Source organism: Dermacentor albipictus, chromosome 1 (assembly GCF_038994185.2).
Source record: "Dermacentor albipictus isolate Rhodes 1998 colony chromosome 1, USDA_Dalb.pri_finalv2, whole genome shotgun sequence".
NCBI classification, from domain to species: domain Eukaryota; kingdom Metazoa; phylum Arthropoda; class Arachnida; order Ixodida; family Ixodidae; genus Dermacentor; species Dermacentor albipictus.
The window spans coordinates 57,630,377-57,652,544 of NC_091821.1; the positions used below are offsets into that span (position 1 = coordinate 57,630,377).

At 45.9% G+C, this 22,168-nt stretch overlaps 1 protein-coding gene across 2 annotated transcripts in view; it reads left to right on the top strand.

Moving 5' to 3' along the window:
- The window catches only part of LOC135899367 (pancreatic lipase-related protein 2-like), a 44,111-nt gene that overhangs the window by 10,744 nt on the left and 11,199 nt on the right, over window positions 1-22,168 (top strand). The window contains exons 2-6 of one of the 2 annotated variants that reach the window (XM_065428624.1): window positions 3,299-3,351; window positions 7,120-7,208; window positions 11,429-11,488; window positions 17,067-17,204; window positions 19,728-20,024. In XM_065428624.1, coding sequence (XP_065284696.1) covers window positions 3,327-3,351; window positions 7,120-7,208; window positions 11,429-11,488; window positions 17,067-17,204; window positions 19,728-20,024 — 609 coding nt within the window. In that variant the 5' untranslated portion in view covers window positions 3,299-3,326. The remainder of the gene's footprint in view (window positions 1-3,298; window positions 3,352-7,119; window positions 7,209-11,428; window positions 11,489-17,066; window positions 17,205-19,727; window positions 20,025-22,168) is intronic. The other variant, XM_065428625.1, reaches the window with a different exon arrangement.

Below are 22,168 nucleotides of genomic sequence, written 5' to 3' on the forward strand. Positions count from 1 at the left end.
AGTAGGCGTGAGCACCAGGTCGGGGGACATCTGTACCAATTAGAAAAACCGGTGGGTTCCTGGCGTTACTGGGATTCTAACCGAGTACCACCGCTGTTGCGCCCGAGCCTGACCTTGGCCCCGAGCCCCAAAGAGGAGCCCCAGAGAGGAAAAGCTAAAGGATGCTCTTCGAGGAAGCTTTAGCTCGTGCCGAACTCTGATGTCGTTTAATCATCATCATCATCATCAGCCTGATTACGCCCACTGCAGGGCAAAGGCCTCTCCCATACTTCTCCAACTACCCCGGTCATACAGTACAGTACAGTCGTACAGCACAGTCGTTTATTCAAACACATGCAAATCGCAAAAATGGTTTCATGAGATAACCCTGAACCGTTTTAATACAATTTGTTGCATTTCAGAGATAAATTTTAGTGACAGTAGTAAGCATAATTTCGATTTAAGGCTTGAATGTTTTGCGAAAATTGTCGGAAATTTGTAAGACTGAAAAAAAACAAAAGCATGAAGTTTACAAATCCGTAACTCTGTACCACAAATAGATATCGCGTTTCTGTACGGTGAATCCGTTCGAGCACCTAAAGCGAATAAATTTGGTATAATAATTCACAGCCAACGCGAAATTCTTGCAACGTTTACGAGTGTTTTGCAAGAGTTCTACTCCCAAATTAGTTGTACCTTTCAGAGCGGTGTATAATACATAACTTTTGTCCGCTTCATCTCTATTATTAAATGCAACTGACAGAATTTCTATATCATTTTCCATTGCTGAGCGACAGAATTGATAACATTGATATTTTTGTTATCGTTTATGACATTTTGTGATTTTCAACCAGTTTTTATTAAACAATTAACGGTCTAAATAAAAATTCCGCCTCAAACAGTCACTACATACCAACTTTTCCTCTAGAATGCTACAAATGTCATCAAATTTGATGCTGTGGTTGCCGATAAATAAAATTTCTCCATTCCAATGTGCTTAGATAGGAGCCCCCGAGCTAAAGCTTCGTATTTTTGCACTCTCTTTCTTTCTTTTCCGTTCCTAGATAAGTCAATTAAGTGGCACGGAGCGCGAGAAGAAAAGCTACGTTTTAAGGCCGCAATGCCGCATATATTTGATAATAATAGTAAACCTTCGGCTATTTTCCGATGACGCACGTTCGCTAAACGGGACGATGCCCCATGAGTATGTCAGCTGCTTTCACCTCGAAGCACGCGTTTCTTTCCTAGCGTCCTCGAGCGGCACTCTGCATGCTGCCTTGCATACAAATTTTCAGGTTCTTCATTTCGACCCGATATGCGCATGCAAGTCACTCGTTATAAGTGCTCCTCGCTATTACCTTCTTGCCGATGCCCTTCAAGCTTTCTGGCAGAATGCCAGAACACGCGCGTCTTTTTTTGTTCCTCAGTTAGCCATTCCGTGAAACGATCTTGTTTTGAGCTCCACAGATCGTCTGCAGCGCCGTTTCGTGGGCGCTGCCATATTTGAACACGTGTCCGCGTCGCCATTGGGCGCCTTCCGGCTTCCCCTTCTCGATAGCGCGCACGACGTGCTGGGTAACTGTAGAGAAGAGCTGGTTTTTCTCTTTTACGTGTGAATTATTATTCGTCAGTGATGCAGCGCTTTCTACCGAAAGCGCAAACAACGTTGGTGGAGGCGTCAATTTAGCAGAGCCTTATTTTGGCCTGATGACGGTGCGCGAATAATCCAAGTGGGCGTGTGTGCCTCCTCCGATGATGCGGTACCTTCTATGGCCTTTAGTTCTTTTTTTTTCTATTTGCTCGCAATGGCAGATAGCTCTTACCACCTCACTACTGTGTAATCTCTCGTGACCGTGTAGACAGTTTCCTAGCCAGCGTTGGCAGACAACTACTGTCGGGGGAAGCTATCCTCGGCCCATGGCCTGACACTGCAATTTCAATGCGTGCAACAAAAGTATTGTTGAAGTTTCTGCAGGACACCAAGCTCGACGAGCGGCTTTAGCGAGGCAACTGTCTCATGTACATAAGCACTCACCATCATCTTATCCACTCTTATCACCACCACCACTCTTATCATCATCATCCATCCCAATACTTTCACTCCCCTTCCCTCTTCCCCAGTGCAGAGTAGCAGACTAGAGCGCACTATAGCTCAAGTCGACCTCTCTGTGTTTCCTATCAATAAATTCTATTCATTCGTTCATATTCTCGTGACCGTGGTCGAGTGCGAGCAGTCGGTCGATGTCATTGTTTTCAGTTCCATTAAAAATGCATCTCTGTTGTGTCCACTGCCTCTCGCAACCATTGTTGTTCCGAACATGCAAAAGACTGACAGTACCCGAAGATGCATAAGCTTCGAGAACAGTCAGAGCTATATATGCATGACGGTCAGCCCCTTTAGCCATACGCTATTGTTACATTAGCTTATCCGTCACCGAATGGATACACCGAAATAAAGGATATAATAAAAAATTTGCCTTGGTGTTTTCTGCTTCAACGAAACTGCAGTCGGTTAATGATATTTGCTTATGCTTTATCTGCTCAGAACAAAATTTCCAGTGAAACAAGACCTTTTTAATTCCTACTTGCCACAAAATAGAAAAGCTGCATGCGCCAGTCCACTGCGATTACACGTACGTACGATTCCTGACTAATAGCCTTCTCCTGTTGACAAAAGACGCATGAGCGGACGCGAAATCTTCGTTAAAGAAGCACGAGAGTGCCGCAACATCAGACGTGTGCGAAAGGACGCTCAATCGTCCATAGCTCACTCGAGCTCATAACTATTCATATCGGTTTCATATCTGAGCTGAACATCTCTTTTTCAAAGCTTAATGACCTAATTTGTAAAAATACCCATTCATTTATAACAGACAATCATTTATTCGCTAAAAGACAGTGTCCGCAGAACATGCCAACTGGCGTTGCCTTTTATTGGTACTGCAGGGTACACTGATATTGCATAGTGTCATATGATACTTCAGGTGTACAACGTACGCCCCACTTTGCTTTATATGTGAAATATGTTATCCCATACAGTCCATAGTTATAGCGTAACGAAGCCCACTCATCTTCGCAGCGATTCAGGCATTCGGCTGCACTCAGAAGGCGTCGTGTGGCGTCGGAGCCAATAGCGCCATCTCTTTTGAGCTCCGCAAACTAACCACTGTAAACCGTCTATAGCAGCACAGGTCCACAGTTCGAAGCAATCGACTGATCCTACTGCAAAGCCTCGACTTAAGCCTTCTCTTGATCACAAATTAAATTCATGTTTGGAAAGTTCTCTCAGGCTTTCTTTTGCTTCTGCTTCTTCTCACAGGCTGCTTTGTCTTCACCTAACTGGAATCATGGCGAAACGCTGTCAATCTTACGGTGAGTACAACCCTACTTTACATATCCCCGCCCCCACCCTCTCCCTCCCGTTCCCGAACTATGTGACGGGGACCAAGACACAAGATACGAAGTAGTAGAACGCCTGCATTTTAATGTGCGTCGAGGAATATCAAGTGGTTACAGCTAATGCGCAGCCTTCCATGCCTCGAGACCGGCAACGTGCTTTACGTAGATTTGTGATGTAAATGCAGTGCATACCGTATTGTTATACTTATTGCCACGTGACATGGTAACTGGACGTGCTCAACAAGTGTGAGTTCTTCGGGGACATAAGCCACCACGCTATTTTCCTGTTATTTTGACGGTTCTCGGACGAAGAACTTACCGTAGTGACGCTGTCGTAACGCCGGAAGGTTGTGGTGTAACTCGAACAATGTGTTCAACGCAAATTTATGTTGAAAAACTGGCAAACATAGTGTCCAGAATGCTGCGTCACTACTTCGTCATCAACTTGTTTAAGTTCACTGCAGGAGGAAGGCACCTTCCAGAGATCTTCAATTATCTTTCTCCCGCTCATTCCGAATCCATCATATCCCTGCAGATTTCCTATCACGGAGATGCTCAGAAATGACGTTCGTACTTTGTAGACTCATGAAAATGTTTTTCATAAACGTACCTACGCTTTTGTTTTGGCATATAATTTCCAAATTTAGCTTGTGACAATTGTAGACAAGCTACCGTTCACTTCCAAGTTCCCACCTGCGTAAAACGGAGTAGCCGAAAACAGGTTCCTTCAAGCCCCCCTCGCTCAGCCACTCGACAGTGCAAAACTTTACCCAACAATGTGCGAAAATAAACGTAAGGCGTTGTTAGCAGCCTTTCCATTTCCTTTTTTTTTTTGCATACCTAAACAAACCTTTTACTACAATGTCATTTAATTATCTCAAATTATAGCACGCAACTAGATGATATCGGCAAAAAAAATAGAAATGCGAAAAGCGGAGCTTGTGTTTGAAACATGCATTGAAGGCATGCAGTGCGCGCCGTCGGCCAGTCGTCACCAGACGGACGCGCACGTCCGGTTTGTCCACCGGATGCGAAAATGTTCGCCCAACTGCGGTAGTTTAAAAAAAATTATGGGGTTTTACGTGCCAAAACCACTTTCTGATTATGAGTCACGCTGTAGTGGAGGACTCCGGAAATTTCGACCACCTGGGGTTCTTTAACGTGCACCTAAATCTAAGCACACCGGTGTTTTCGCATTTCGCCTCCATCGAAATGCGGCCGCCGTGGCCGGGATTCGATCCCGCGACCTCGTGCTCAGCAGCTCAACACCATAGCCACTGAGCAACTACGGCGGGTTGCGATAGTTTTGCTTGTTTTCGTTCCTTTTCGTTTTCTCGATTTCTAATCTAAAGAAAGAAAAATTCAGGGCCATTCCACTTTGTGAAGGTGGATGACCAGGGGAGCTGTATATAACTATAAAGAAACGAAAATAAACAACAAAACAATATAACGTAAATATGTACGTTGTCATGTTTATTTGAATTTACGTTTATCTCGGGACCACGTAAATTATGGCTATATGGTCGCTACGATAGACGGCCATGGGCTCTCTCACGACACTGAATATGTTCTTAGCGAACGTTAGGTCTATGCACGACCGCCATGAGGATGGGATTGGGGTCTACCGGGAGGATCCACCCAAATGTGTCGATCATAAAGTCTTCAAGGTCCCTCTTTGACGTTGCGGGATGAACGTCTACTGGTGGCAACAGCGATTCCGTCCCCATCTGTATACGGCGCACGCGTCGGCACATTCAACGGCAAGGCTCTCGCCCGTTAGGGCGCAAGACCGCGCTGTCATTGTTTGCGTAAATCGCAACGCGAAAACTATCATCCATCATTCATCCCGGCTTTTGACACATCTGGCCTCAAACGCAGATGAGACACATACGCTGATACGATTTTGCCTTATGCTCAATCTGTTTTAGCTCTACAGACGCCGCCATCGTTTTTGCCTACGCACATCACAAAACGTTGGCAACTAGCCTACGACAGCTCCGCTGTAAAAAAGTAGCAAAACTATCACAGTATGGTCAGGCATTCTCGCATTTCGCGGGCAAACTGTATGTGCGCGTTCGTCTGGTGATGACTGACCGACATTGCACCCAGTATCGTCAATTATACTTCGAGCACACGCCCCGGTAGTCGCATTTCAATTCTACAGCGCAGCTTGTAGGCGCACTTTCCTGCGGCGAGCGTCGGCATCGGCGTCGGCGTTGGCGTAACCAAGCAAACGAGTAATGTCGAAAGTCCAGAGTAAATGCAATATCTGAGTTGGAAGCCTCGAATGTTCGAAAACGTTAATGCTGTGGTTTCCTGCAGCGTTCTATACTGGTAGAGCGGAAAATTAGGCACTGGAAAACGGAAGCCGCTTTGAAGCACTGTATGTTTGCCTTCTGTTTAGTCTGTTTCATAATACTAGAAAACAAACCGTCGGATCTGTTGTATGCGTTCTCCTTTTTCTATTGACTGGGGACTCGAGCAGTAAACCTTGCATGATTTTGGATCGATATCATGAAGATGGAGAACGGTGGCTTCCCGCCCAGGAAGGTTTCTTAAGATATGCGCGCACACCTTATAGAAAGGCGGAAGCCGCTTCTACATGGCACCCGGCAGCAGATACATTGTATCATTCTTTTTCCTCATTGACAACAAGGCCGTGATTAAGCGAGATAAAACGCATTACAGCGTAGACTCCGTTCCATTGTGAGCGAGATAGGCGGATTTTTCAGCCGCAACGTTTAAATACATTCTTGTAAGTTTAGTCAACGCAATTAGCGATATCCCCTCATGTAAAGATGGAGCCTATTCTAAGGCTAAGCATCACTGTGCTTCGTTGGGTGTAGTGATCGCTGAAAGTAAAACTACGTGGCAAAATGTTACTTCTCCACGCCACTTTACCACAAAGGTGATATTCACCAACAAGTTACATTCTAGCGGCTAGGCGTCGTACGACGAGCGCAAAAAGAAAATTAAACGTGGAAATAATGACTAATGGTGGCGCGCAATTATCGCATCAATGAATAGGTCTGAATAAAAATTTCGTTGGCGTAAGGTTAGAGTTAATAAACCTCGCGACACGAACACATGTGGGTCATGTGTTGTTCGGACATTACGATTTTCCGCTACTGTGACAATGCCGCTTGTAAGTTATTCTGGCGAGCTCGCTAAGTCCCCAATACTACTTCAGGGCATGCGCGACACGGCAGATTTGCATACTCCGTTTCACAAAATGGCACAAGAATGGAAGCTCATTGTATAGCTGGCGTGAGCCAAACAAAACGCGTGGTCATGCGGATGTAACATGCGTCTTTACGCCGCGCGCCTCGCCGTTAGTTAACGGGGACAGCCTTGAGCGTGTTCTCGAGCGCCCTCCCCAGAGCACGCCTCGCAACTTCAACTCCAGAGTGAATTATTATCAATCTGAGCACAGCTGCGCCCAGGGTATATACCTCTAACTGAAAATGCATCATAGAGAACTCATTCAGGGAACGGCGAAAATCGAAGCGGGTAACCGATCGGTCATGTGCATAGACAATGCTCGCTTTAAAGCAAGTGATGTGTTACATATCTCGTGAGCTCAGATGCGTTTCTCGTAGTCACGTTTCTTTTCCTTTTTTTTATTTGCTCACTAATCGTGAGTAATTGTGCCATCACACGGCATTTCTCATGGAAAAATTTTAATGTGGCCTCCTGGTCTCTCTTTCTTTTATTCCTCGTATTCTCCTGCACCGCAAACAGCGTTCGTGCTCCTGGCGGCTTCTCTCTCCGCGGGCGTGCTGATGGTGAACGCTGCACCCCAGCAAGAGTCGTTTGGACTTGGCGCCTTGGTACGGCTCCGAGACGCCCCAGTCATCACCGCTTGAAGCGCGTCTTTCCACACCGACATTAAGTTCACAATGAAGGACACATTATAATGACACATGTTAAACAGCGCTACGTAGCGCACAAAACTAAACAAAACGCAGAACTCATATAGATGCCATCACCCACGCGTAGGCACCTTGTTAACATTTCTCAGCTCTATAAGCTGCGTTCTGCTGCCTAAGAAAGCTCAATCGTTGCTCCTAAAAACACAAATAAGACTGAATAGAAGAAAGCAGCGGCGTAAAGAGCTCAGAACTGTTAAGAGCGTGCTGGGGCGTTGCCATCATTAACAATCTTAAGGTACGTACAGTCGAAGCGATTTGAAGGTGATCACATTAAGTGAGTTAGGTACTGAGACACAGATTATACTTGGCAGAAATTGACAAAAATACATGAGCCTATCTTGCGCATTCTTTATTCTCTCCCGCGGCTCTTGACCTTGACTACAAAGGTAGTCACATCAGGATTATAAAGGACGTGTTAGTCTGACTAGATGCACGCGGTGGCCGGATACCTTCATATCGTTCAAGGCTGAACGGGTTATGCTTATAATTCTCGTCTGCTATATCGTAGGTATGCTCCAGTTCAGATGGCCCATCAGGCACACATGCTAGTTGAGTAGATACAGGATGACTATATAAGGTCACTACTCTTGTATAATTGGGGGTTTTTTTTTCGCTTATCTCTCACACTGATACTCACAAAGCTGTGAAATCAAATGTAACAGAGCACATTTTTTTTCTCTCTCTCTCTCTTTGTTTACGACAGTGTTGATAATCTTAAACACTTTGCATTTCGTCCGAAACCGCTAAGCACAGACTCTGTAGAGAGCAAAAATATTGCGAACATGTAGACGTAGCTCCCTTAGCAACATAGTCGTAGGTGTAGAGAAGGCCTCTTGCGTGCACTTAGGCCTTGGCTTCGCTAATTGTCGTCCACACAAACCATTCGATCCTGAAAGTCGCACGAGGAAGGGCCTTTTCTCGTGACCACTGTACTGCTTGCGCGCAAGTTATATTGAAATCAGTGAACGCCGCTTACCCGTGTTTTCTACAAACATGCGAAATTGACAAAATGCGACTTCCTTTGCAGCGTGGCCACCGCTTTCAAGCAAAGTGATCAAGCTTGCGACCCTGCGGACCATGTGTTTCCTTGCAGCTTGCACACCCAGGCTCTCAGTTTCTGTACCCCAAGTCCTCTAACAAACTCTCGCTTTTTCCTCCTCATAATGTTACCCGAGGTGAAATAAGACTTCAGATATCTTGAGGCTGAAGGCCTTTGTCCTCGAATTGAGGCTTTGGCATCGCTAATAAAGCCTGTCCTATCTTCCAGATCAGTTCAAAACAGCTGATTTTAAAGAAGCGCGATTCTGCACCATCGACCCACTTTATTATCGAAGCCTCTCGTAGAACCCACGCCACGGTAGCCAGCTTAAACTTTCAAGTTCGTATGATAACATTTTATGCTTGCTGTCAATGTCATTTGAAAGCAGCCCACAAGTAATCGTTTCACGCAAAACGAAATCGTATACTCCACATTGAAGCGAAACAGCTGTATCTTATCTTGCATGGTAATGAGTTTAATGCATTTTGTGCCGCTCCCGCCGCAAGCCACTCGACCACAAACGCATTTAAATCAGTCAGTTGAGCACCATTAGTATCCCTTAGACAAAAACTTTGATGAGCTCCTATTAGCTGAATGAGCCGCTGAACACTTGTCAAGAGTGACTATCTTTCAACGCCTGGCAATGCAGGTCGCTAAACGTATGTTCAGTTCTGACTACGAACCATATATCAAGGGCTCCTATTGTATCATTAGCCCTTCAGTGCTCTATAGAGTGGTCAACCATCGCCGTCATCCTTCAGAACATTGAAGTACGAGGGCCGTTTTTTTTTCAACCTCCGATAGGCTACAAATAAAAAACAAGTTCATCTAAAACAATAATTTTATTACCAAAAGATTAGTACAGTTACGGTAACTTTTCGACATAATCACCGAAGAGATTGAGGCATTTGTCATATCTGTGAACAAGCTTTGCAATACCCTCTTCAAAAAAAGTTGCCGCCAATGAATTCAAGTAGTCCTTGACGTTGGTTTGAAGGTCGCCATTGGTTTGAAAGCGCTTCCCACCAAGCCACTTCTTCAGTCCAGGAAAAAGATGAAAGTCACAGGGTACTAAGTCTGGACTGTATGGCGGAGGATCGAAAATGTCCCATCCAAATTGTTCGAGAAGACGTTGAGTTGCTCGAGCAGTGTGTGGACGGGCATTGTCATGGATTAGAACAACTCCAGCGGTCAACTTCCCTCTTCGTTTTTCCCTCTTCCCTCTTCGTTCTGAATGGCTCTACGCAAACGTCGTAAAGTTTCACAATAAACAGCTGCAGTGATTGTGGTTTCGGGCTCCATAAACTCCACAAGCAACACACCTTGTTGATCCCAAAACTCAGTAGCCATGGTCTTTCTGTTGTTGAAGGTTTTTTTGAATTTCTTTGGTTTGTTTGGTGAATTTGAATGCATCCATTGTTGTGATTGTCGTTTTGTTTCCGGTGTGTCGTATTGAATCCAGGTTTCATCCCCAGTCACGGTTGATTTCAAAAGGTTGTCTCCTTCATCCTGATAAAGCTCAAGGAACTCCAAAGCTGACGCCGTTCGTCGAGTTTTGTGGCCGTCCGTCAACATTTTTGGGACCCAACGTGCACAAAGTTTTTTGTAGCGTAACCGTTCGGTAACAATGGAGTACAAAACAGACCTTGAAACTTCTAGAAATTTCGTAGATAAAGCAGTAATGGTGAATCTGCGGTTTTCTTTAACCATTCTGTCAACTCGTTGAACCAGGTCATCTGAAACGACGGATTTGCGTCCTTGGCCCCCTTCATCATGCACATCATTACGTCCATCTTTAAAATTTCGACACCATTCACGCACAACACCATCACTCATGAAGTTTTCCCCGTACACTCGACTCATTCTCCGATGGATTTCTGCAGCACCATGGCCTTCCGCCTGTAGAAAACGAATAACACTTCGCAATTCACACTTGGCGGGAGCAACAATAATGGCAGCCATGTTTACGTGGCTGTAGCATAATGCCGACTGACGCCTTAATGTCAACAATGGCGGAGTGTGTAGCGGGAGAGCTGCGCAGCTGCCTACAGCGCATGTCCGCTTTCTGCTGCTCGCGTAGCGCCTGCACGGAGCGACCGGAGGTTGAAAAAAAAACGGCCCTCGTACCAGCAGTACAAGAACCCCATATCGACGCACACCAACAGCTCTTCTTAAGGCTGCAAGTAACTTGCGTAATTTTCACAAAGGATTTAGTAATAATAATTTATTGAACTCTGAACGCAAGTATCCGCACACTATAGCATGTACTAAAATAAAACAACCGAAATTTGTAAAAGAATTTAGCCAGACCGCGTCGATACAGACCGACCCAATCAGCTTCAGCAAATACGAAAAGCACATATGTCATGTATTCGGTTTTTCCTGAGATGTCATTGTTCGAAAAATATTTTCGTGCTTATAGGTCAATAACAGTGAAGCCGTAGTACGTAAATCCTTCAGCGATAACAGGGAACAAGTCGAGCGACATCAGGTCGATGAGGGTAGCTATATGGGCTTGTCGGCATGGCATCTCCTATGTTATTGTAGAGCAAGCTGAACGGCAAGGACAACAGAAAGGCGCTGTGTGTGTATCAAATGGGCCTTTCTGTTGTCTTTGTCGATCAGCTTACGCTAGAACAAAACGGGCGACATCAGGTAGCGTACAAACCTGTACGTGTTCTTCAATTACCGTCGCGAAATATCGCGCGGTTTTATCGCCTCTTCCCGCTGCTTTCTTATTACAAGGATTTTTATTGTTTATGCCCAGTAGCCACGCACAATGCACGTGACACCCGCAGTAGGATAATCGCAGACCCTGGTGGTGCTGGCTTGCGTCAGCGCGTGCGGACGCGCCAGGGTTTCGACGCCAGCCATTGCAAGCGTCTATCGCAGCCATCGCACCCGGGACGCTGCCTCGTGCGTGAACCCCCTGCACGAGGTGCTCTCTGCGCATACCCCCCTCCCCCATTTGTAACCCACTCGTCACCTGTATGTTGTGCCTGTGTTTGTCCTGTTTGTAACTTGTCTGTTGTCCTGTTGATAACACATCTGTTGTCCTGCTGTCTTTTGTTCTGTTCAGGGTAAAGCGTTTCGCTCCTTTCGTCGCCTGTCGTTCCTGCCCACGAGAACGCTGCGATCGGTGTGGCAAACCTTCCTTGCTCCCTTTGTTTCGCGCTTAGTTTGCCTTTTCAGACCTCGAAGAAACGAGATGCCCGAGAGGTCGTAACGTATGCGTGCATGTGTGTGCTGGTCTATGTGTGCTTTTTCGTTGTTCCCCTGTGTATGCTTGTGTGGCTTACGTACCGACGCACTTTCAAGCCCTTTGTGAATAAGTGTTACCTTCCTTCTCCCTTCATTTTTTTTTCTTGCTATTCCTTGCCCGACCCTACGCTAAAATGCTGAATTTCCGGCAGATAACAAACATTGGACGCACGAACAATGGATCACTATGCTGGTATAAAAGGTAGAAAGCGTGCGTTTTTAGCTGCCTTAGTTTTCAAAGGTTAGGTTAGGATCACACGACTGTAATGACATAACGGCCGGCGTAAGAAGTCTTGTACATTTCGCCACACAAAACGCTGCTACACATTGAGAAACTGTCACGAAATTCACGAAGTTGGCTGGTGCAATTCAAAGCATTTAAAAGGCGCCTGAAACCTGAAAATCGCATTTGAATAGGCTGGGAACAGGCGCCGACGCCCAGCGGAGCCCACAGGCTAACGTGAACGATCTACAAAATTAGACACGTCAAGCCTACCTTTCAGGCTATCATATCCATTTAAATAATGCCGCCGTGGCAGTAGTAGTAGTAGTAGTAGTAGTAGTAGTAGTAGTAGTAGTAGTAGTAGTAGTAGTAGTAGTAGTAGTAGTAGTAGTAGTAGTAGCGGCTGCTGCTGCTACTACTTTTGCTGCTACTTTCCAGACATCACTTAACTGGATTATTGTCTCACCTGACCCACTAAGGCATAAAATCACTTATCCCGATATCATCACGTTTGTCTTGTGCTGGGTCGCCTACGCGTTGCTACATGTCAAGTGCTTCGGCCGTGTGGTGTTTTAACCGCTTTAAGAAACCCAATCGAGTTTATGTTCATACATGAACGTAAACCTGCTTAAAATGCAAAGATTAAAAGATAATGAATGTCTTTGTGACCTTAACAAGTAAACTCAAGTAAGCGAATCCACGGATGCAAGTGGTAGTGATAATAATGATATAAGAGCGGCATATATGTGGGGAGCCTTTTTTTTTTTAGCTGCACCAATGCTTTGTTCAGGAAATTGACTGTGGAAGATAGTACAACTTTAACCTTTGAGCTAAATTACTCGATGAGGCGGCCATTACTTCTACGCGAAATCAAAATACTTAATTAAATAAGTAACATAGGTACGCTTATTGATGTTTTAATTACTTACGTTGCGGCACATATTTGGTGAAATTGAAGTTAATTAAACGTGATTTAGTGTAATTGTGATGATTACCCCATTAGGTAAGCATTTTGACCTCTCGTAGATGTAACGGCCGCCTCATCGAGTAATTTAGCTCAAGGGTTAGGTTTACGCTATCTGCCACATGTCATTTTCGTTTTTGTTTTCTTTTTGCACTTGGTATGGTGATAATGGCGCACAGCTCCCAGCACATTTGCCTGAACGGTGTGCTCTGCGCGCGCGCCCTCCGCCTGCCGGAGGCCGCCGTTTCGTCACCGCCACGTCCGTCGGTGAATGAGAAAAAGCATGTGGACAGCAGTAATCTCGAAACTTCCCAGTATTTGGCAACGCATTCTCATAAAGAAGACGCCTCAAACCGTGCCCTCTGGTGCGGGACGCCAAACTCGTTATAAAAAGAGCTCTAATCCCGTGCTAGGACGGGTGTGAGGGGGCGGGCCGCGCCGTCGGTGCACCACCCTGTCGAGAGCAGCTCGTTTACGGCGTGTGCTGGTCGCAGCGCCTCTTTCATTTCCTCACTGCCGCTCTTCGTATTCCTTGTACTCGTGAGCTGACATGAAGCAGAAAGAGAATAGTGTAACTCTATAACTAGCAGGAATCTAACCGGATAAAGCTTACAAAAAGTTACACTCAACCGGGATGTCATGAGCTTGTTCAATAAGCAAGTACAAAACGGGTTCCCATGAACGGTAAAAAAAAGTGCCGGCCCGGCAGAACCCATCTCACGATGAATGTCGACGCTAATGCGGTTAGCATTGCAACAGTATAGCGACACCGCGTGCTGCCACCACAGGCACACGAAATGGCAATCTCGCTGCCAACCCCAATGCCGGTTGAAACTTCGTAGTATCCCTATAGTATCCTGGCTGCAACTTCGTTGCGATGGCTCTCCATCCAGCGGCCGCGGTCGACGTGGAGGCGTCTGATATAGAAGGGGTGCTATCGCTTGAATATATTTAAGGCTACATACCCTTTGTGCCACCTTGGCACATCCATCCTGGAGGGATTGGCCGAGAATGGGCACATACCAGTTACACATACACGCGTTACCTGATGTTGTCTGTTCGGATACATACCCAGTAAAACATAAACCCAAGTTGTCTACTAGGCCAGACAACAGACAGCTGCAAATTGTGCATTAAAGCACGGAGGAAGAAGGAGGAAGGGAAAGGTTAGGACAGAGCATTACGTCACGCAGCTAACCTTGGCAAGCAAACGCTCCGTGAAGCCCATACATTTGCTCAGTGGTGGCCACACACGTGTCCTCTTGTGTCGAGATCATGGAGCAAGAATCGAGATTTGCTGAGACGTTTCATTCCCCGTAGCTATGCCAGTAGTTTTTATTCGGCACGCGTTTGTTCGGCAGCCCTGCCCTGGCTCTGCCTGCAGAGCGGGAACACTAAAATCAACCGCGCACTTTGACGTGCTATCCCGTGCTGGGCCACCAAGTTCGACTTCAATAGCGTTGCGCGATGCTCCCTCCTAACATTTTCCTTCCTCTATGCGCATACCCATTTACCCATGTTGTCTGCTCGGCAGGACAGTAGCCAGCAAATACCTAGTGGCCCAAGCTAGTAGAAAACTTGGCTCACTGGGTGAAAGAGGTTATACACAGGGTGTTTCACGTAACTTGAACCAAGGATGTTTAAAAAAAAGTGGTTACCCGCAGCTAAATGAAATCAATGACATATTTTTTGCCGTCATGTGGGGCTCCTTAAAGTACATTTTATATTCCGCCTAAGTAGTTGATTAACTAAGATGAATTATGAAAACTTTTTGTATTCACTCTAGGGCCAAGTACGTTTCGTTGTGTTGTAGAGGGGCTTCAGAAAAGACCGATCCAATTTTTTGTGGCAACGTACATGCTGCATGGCAATTTTTTCGGCGTTTAAAGAAAGCCCGCAAAATATCAAATAAAACCACGTGACTGCGCTCATGCACTATCGTATTGCAGCGCTCTCAACCGTGATAAAAACGACGTACAGCGCGAAGGACAAGGACTGCGAGAGATGACAAACACTGTGCTGTGTTTGTCGTCTCCCGCAGTCCTTGTCCTTCGCGCTGTACGTCGTATTTATCATGAATTACCAACTAGCCCAGGCAACCACCCTAGCCCCTAGCTCTCAACCGTGCTTCCAGCCTATCCCATGTCATGGACAACGGCGCTTTCTTTCCGTGTGCCACCGTCAAAGATGCTCACGTACTGTGAAGCTGATGCCTACAGCCGCGGCGGCTAACTTCGCCACGGTCCACGCGCACGGTTCTTTTGCACGAACCGGGATTGAGAGCGTTGCAATGGACGTCCGCACGCCAAGTTTCATCCTCAACGCCAGCGCTCGTTTCTCCCCTGGCGGAACGATTTCACTTCCAACGGGTGTAGGTTTCCGCCGTCGCTTCCCTTCACGGTCGCGCCCGCGTTGAGTTCGCGCTGCGCGCGAAACGTCTCTTGCACGCGACGGCGCCTCTTCGGATGACCGGAAATTATTATTGCGTTGTTAACTGTCACGACAGCAATTTAAACACGAAAGGGTTGATGCCATCAGTGAAATTCTGCCGATTCACAAGAAAATGGTACGAAAAAGCAGACGACAGACATGGATTACTGCGGTGCGCCGAACGAAGTAAACAACTGGCAAACGAAGCCAGCTCGTTCATTGATCACTCGTGAGCGTATGGTGGTTTTTATATGTAACCTACACGCATTTCATTATTACTTGCTATATATAATCCTTTTATTGATACAAAAACTTTCAGTTGTCCGACCAGCGCTTGTCCTGTCCTCTTTCTCGTGTTTCGTTTGTGTATGAGCTGCCCAAGAAGGGAAACCACTTCTGTTGTATGCGCTAGCAGTAGCCGAAGTTCACGCGTGCCGAGAAATTGAATATGTGCACGATGCATTGAACATGACCGGAGTTCATTCCTGCGTCACCACTGCACCGATAGATCGAGTTTACTGGACGATATACGCCCGCGTCTTCATCGCGCTGGTATTGCTGAAGCAGAAATGATTACTAATACTTTTAACTTCCGTCCCTTGAGCACAGTTAAAAAATGGCCAAGCTATTTACATTGCTGCCTCTATTCTATATTGCAGGGGACGTACTAGTTAAAGTTGTGTACGCATGTCGTACTTGTGCTATGCGGCGATATATATTGTTTATTTCCGCACAGTGTCGATGGAAGTCCGTTGTCGCCATCAGAGACAACACGGCTTCGTAGCAAACATATTGTGGGAAACAGCAAAAATGACTTTAGCTAACATGCATCGTATATGTCGACGATTTTTCCAGCTGCACATAGGATGTCGTTTCCAATTACCTGCTCAGCGTCACTTACATGGCTAAGCAGACGCCGCCCTTTCGCCGCATTGCAGCCATAAAAATAATCGTCAAGCGTGCCGATCGTCTTAAAATGGAAGCGTATACTACATCGTCCTTCGAATAAAGCGCCCACGCACACGCACGTAGGCACACACCGCGCGCGCGGTACGAAACGCGCCCAAATACGCGCAGTGCAAGAGGCAATCAAGGCGGCGCGAACGGGAGACGGGAGAGGCGTACCACCCGTTAGTTGCATCTCGCCCCGCATGCGGCGCTCTCAACGCCGGCGTAGCAGCGCCGCTCGCGGTGCCGTTCTTGTCCATACGATAGCGCATGAGCGCAGTCACGTGGTCTTATCTCATATTTCGCAGGCTTTCTTTAAACGCCGGGAAAAAAAATCACCACGCAGCGTGTGCGTTGCCACAAAAAATTGGCTCGGTCATTACTGAGCCTCCTCCACAACGTAACGAAACACACATGGCCTTAAAGTGAAATTTTAAATTTTTGAATAATTGATCTGACTTAATTAACGAATGAAGCGGAATATAAAAAACGATACTCTAAGAAGCGCCACGTGACGGCAAACCATATGCGGTTGGTTTCATTCAACTGCGGTTAACAACTTTTTTTGTTAATCCTCGATTCGATTTACGTGAAATACCCTGTATACAGACATACCGCAAAGTGGATATCATTGCTAAAGAATGCTAATCCCATTAATAAGCTTTTCTGCTCCAGTAACAGAAATGACGACTCATAACAGCTATATAGCGATTGAGAACTGTACTTGCTGGGAATCACACAGTGGCCTTCGAAAAGGAAGAGAGCTTTATTTTTCTTGCAGGTTTTTCGTTTTCTTTTGCGCGGAGTATACAAAGCAGCTACACTCTATAAGCCAGTGATGATCCTCGAAATCGCTCTCTAATGCCATTCTTGCATATCGCCTGCCTGCAGTTCCGACCCTCCAAGCAATCGAAGCCCCAACTGTCTACGAGCTCGCCAATTGGCGACGCTGCCCGCTACCTGGACTCCACGGGTAAAGTTTTCGACTCAGTTGTTCCAGGGAAATTTGCCGAGAAGCTATTGCCCAAGGTGAGTTCCAAACAAAAAACCCGCAGCCTGGTATCTAAAGCTCGCTGATGTTATTATGCACTTGATTGGGCGTTTCCTGTACCATTCTGTTGTTGGTAGAGCGAGCGAGAGCTCTCTCTAAAAAAAAATTTGTTGAAACTATTGACAATGGTTGTCAATGTAAGTAAATAGAACAGCATGAACGAACGAACGAACGAACGAACGTTTTCCTTGTCGAGCCCGACCAACCACGAAAACCGGTAAAAGAGGCAATGAAAGCTATTCTCTTTGCAAAAAGTTTGGCAGCGTGTAACACTCCTGTAACACGTGAAGGCGAAAGCCTGCTGCACACGTGGTCGCGCATTAAGTTATACGATCGGAGGGGTCAGACTTCTTGCAAGACATATAACGAGCCGCAGTGTGAAGAAAACGTATGCCGCTGTAGGCCGACCTTCTCAACGACACATGCGAGCACCTAATGCACTACCTGAAGGTTCTCTCGTTCTTTCTTTCGTTCTCTCTTGCTTTCTGTCCTTTCTTTGAACCTTCTTTGTTATTTCGTTCGTTCTTTCGTTCCTTCTTTATTTATTTCGTTCTTTCTTTCTTTCGTTTCTTCATTCATATTCAGCCATTGCATCTTTGATTGCTTACGGAGGTATGAGCCATTCCTGATAATTATATTTTTTGTCTCACTGAACTAGACGCTGCTTTTTTCTGGTGTAAGCCATCGTAACGATCCACTCCAGGCTTTCGCCTTAAAACCAAGAACAAACAGGTTACAGATACTGCAGTGCGAGAGAGCCTTCCAGATACAGTGCTGCTACCGGAGGCAAGAAACACAAATGGTTTATGGTTATACATTTTATATTTTCTAGACCTGTTCCCAGCAAAGAAATGACTTAGAACGTTCAAAGTTATGCGACAGCAAACTACCACGTAATTTTGAACGCAAAACAAGTAAATGAAAATCGCAACAAATGTTGTCTTTCTTAAATATGGCATCATGAACTCGTAAAACTGTGGACGTTGTCATATTCACGCATATACAACTCAGCATAAGGTGTAAATTTTATGTCCCATACGGCATATACTCATCAGCCCTGCAAAGCGGCAAAGATTGTCAGGAAATTGCTCAAAGCGATATATTTGCTGAAAGTCACAACATTTAGTTTAAACCAATTCAAATAGTGCTGTGGGCATTAAGTCGCTATTATGTGCAGGGTTACAATTAGAAGCTAACTGTTATTATTATATGGTACTTGCGCACTGGCATCAGAAAGCCTCTGCCATTGTAAAAATGCCAGTTTACAAAGCATGCCTTCGCCCCACGTGAACTTTCCACTTAGCGATTAGAACTTAGCTTGAACTGCGTAATGCGTGCAAGCTAATCACGTTATGGGTCCTGTACTCCTCGAACGCCCAGCATATTTGTTTTTGCCACATTCGGACATTGTTGGGCCTATAAAGTGCTGTTCTTTATTCAATTAGAACCATTTTAGCGATTGTATAATGTTTCGTGTCGCAACACCTGTTTCACTGAAACTTCTTCTTTTCTTTGTGAACGTTTCTAACCACGTAATTTTATCGCAACAACGTTAAGGGCCCCTTTTCGCAGAAAATACGGCGTCGGCGTCCCGAGTCCAGCGTAGAATGTCTTAATAGCGAAAAACCCTTCCGAACTACGCACACGCAACTACGCAGGCCCTCCGTGTAGCGCAAAGACGTTACTGAAATAAATAAATTTATCAAAGTAAAACGCATAAAAAAAATCGTAAAGTACGAATTACACACAGCTTACAGACATGATAACGTGGGATTGTAATTTGGATATACGAGAAAACATAATTCTGTTACGCGAAAACTCAAACACAAACCCCTCTTCAAGCGTTTCTGTCGTTCATAGAGCGGCGCGCCCGGTTCCTTGCAACACCATCCAGATGGCGCTCGCCTCCGCGCATGCGCGGTCCATGCGAGGCCGTGTTTCTACCAGAAAGCTCGCCTTCGTGCATAACGTTCGCTGACAGCGTTTCCCAGCAAACATTCCGGTTACATAAGTTACAGTTGCCTGGAAGCGTGAGAAGCAGTCAGGGATCTTTGAATGCTATTGCATTCCACTCTTAAAGGCGAAGCTTAAGCGTCCTTCAAATTTTTGTCTTCCGTATAGATTTCTTGTTGACGAAATATGAAGCATTTCTTTCTCTTTTTTTAAAGAATGTTTGTAATATTATAGATAGAAGCAAATAAATTACTGTGAGGCAACGGCGAACGGAGGCGAGTTACCTTTCCCGCTGCAGGCCCTCTCTTCCATTGACTTGACCATCGCCCACAGACGAATCATTCCTTCCTCAATTGCCTTCTCCCATATCGGAGCTCAGGACCCAAGTTGCATTTACGCCCATGACCCGCCGTATCTCTACCATCCCTTTATTTTCTTCCTACGCGACGCATTTCCGGTGGCAGTAATATGACAGGCAGAGAGGATAGCAGAGAGCAAAGAAGAGAGGGGACAATTTCACCAACGCCTGGCGCTATCATCCATCGCAGTTTGATGACCAGAAAGACAAGGTGTGCTACGAGTTCGTCGGCTGCTTCAGCAACCGGGACAGGTTCACACACCCGACCTCGTTCCCCAGCGATCCGGAGTCTGTGGACACCAAATTCCTGCTTTACTCGCGCTCCAACCGGCGCTCGCCCGTCAAGCTCGACTACCGGCCCACCAAGAGCCTCGGCCGCCTCGCCCAGTTCGAGCAGCGCAAGCCGCTCAAGCTCATCGTGCACGGCTTCCTCGAGAGCAGCAAGGTTCGCTGGATGCAGGACATCAAGGACGCATTCCTGGACCTGGTACGTGCACCCATCGTATGCTGGTATCGTCATTTAGTTGTTTGTTAAAAATAAATTAAGCGGGAGCGAGGAAGTTACTCCTGACCGCACTAACTGTATAACGCGATCTGCTCACACCTGAACGGCGATCAGTAGTGAGCGGATGGGGGTGGGGAAGTAAAATGGACGGAGAGAGGGGAGACTGCTAAAGACACTTTCATTTTTTTTCTCTATAAGATCTATAAAATGCGGGCAGCACACCAGTTTTGCCAATAATTAAAACCTAACCAATTGGATAGGTACTGCGCCTTCGGAGAATCCTTTGGATCGGAAAAAGCAAGACTTGCTATCTCAACTGACAAGCAAGGAAGTTGAGGTACTTGGTGCGGTTGCCTTAGCTCATACATTCAGCCTAGCTAAACTTCCTCCCCCAAAAAGTGATAAAGATAGAGGTGGCCTTCAATTGATATTTTGTGGAAAATGCCAAGCGTAGTCTGCGCGAACCATCGACTCACTTTTGAAAAATTGACACAGTCATCACAATGCATTGAAATCAGATTATTCCTTCTTCAATGAGCTGTGATGAGCCATCAACTCTTTGCTGGTTACGTGATAAAACACACGCACCCAGGCAACATGAGTGTTACAGAGGTGTTGCACATCACAGTCCGCTGGCGTGTGGAAAGCGCTATGTTGGGCAAACAGGACGCTGTGTTAAATGTTTAATGAGCATGAAGTTAACCCCAGAAGAGAATTACGCTCGATTGATCCTCACTGCAGTCCTAGTGCTGTTGTCGCCCAGATTTTAATCATACGAGAATTTTGTGCAGACCTCAAAAACAACTGATTAAGAACATTTCGAAAGCTCGTGAAATATGTGGCTCGGGTACGTCAAGCGTTGTTATATGAGGCCACTGGCACTTTCCAGAAAATAATTAATATAGAAAAGGCAGGAGGGGCACGATAACACATTCCGCGCTCTTTCTCTTGTTATGTTCTTTTATCTGTCCTTTCTATATATGCGCTCGTTTCGAACTAAAATAGTAGTTCGAAGTCAGCGCAACGTGTATGCATTATTTCGTTCTCGTCCTGCTCGGCGCTGTTCAGATCAGAATATGTTCAACCAACAAGCCCAAATTCGAAAGCTATCAAGTTCATTCGTCTTTATCATTCACTTAATTTCGTAACATACGTCGAGCGTTCGCTTTCGGTAAGGGTCTTCTATTTGCTATTCACGAAGCGTAATCTGCACGCATCCAGCTTGATGAACACGCTGAGGGCAAAAGGCAAAACAAAAAGGAGCACAAAAAACAAGATGGTGCGCACCTTCCTGCCGGCGTTCTGCGCCGCCTTGTTTATGCTCACCACATTCAGTCAGAGGTGCCAACAAGACCAACATCCAGTGCTGCCTAGACTATTTAGCTCTCTTTTTTGCCACTGGTATCCCTTCAAGACTAGAACCGCTCAAGACTTCCATTTGTGCTTTTACCTGCCGCAGCAAAGCTTTTACGGACGCCCATTGCGTCCTCACCAAAATTGCCGATTGTGAAATTGCCGATATCTGTGAACTTTGCGGCGACAAAGGCAGCACTGACAATCAGAAAAGGAAATTTTCTTCTTAAATTCGTGAGTGCGATAAGAAGCGTCACGTGGCTGGTAAGTGATGCATATATATGAAGATGCGGATTTACAATAAAATATCAGTTGCTAGAGCGCTCCCGTTTGTGTATCCGTTCGCCTTCATGTTGAGCCTCTTTAGAAAGCTCAACCCTTTCAAGAATGCAATTCCGATTGGCCCAAGAAACAGGATTCCTGACGCTGTTCGCCTAGTTTGATTTATAGAGATTACTCCCCGTTGCATCAGGACGTTTAGATGACCGGCACTTAAAAAGCGACCTCGAGCCTCGTCGGCTAATACTCAGAAGACTTTAAATATGCTGCTAATGTTTTTTTTTTTATTTTTATTTCTCCTTGCTCTCTCTCCTTTACTTTTCTTTTTTTTCCCTTCTTTTCCTCATCGAGCGAGCGTTTTATCGATTGGGTGCGGCGTCGTGCCTTGGCCACACACGTGTACTGGAAGACTTATGCCGTGTCTATTGCTTTCTCCTCCTCGTATACTGTTCTGCACCCCGTCTCTACCCCCCCTCCTTATTTAACAAACTGAA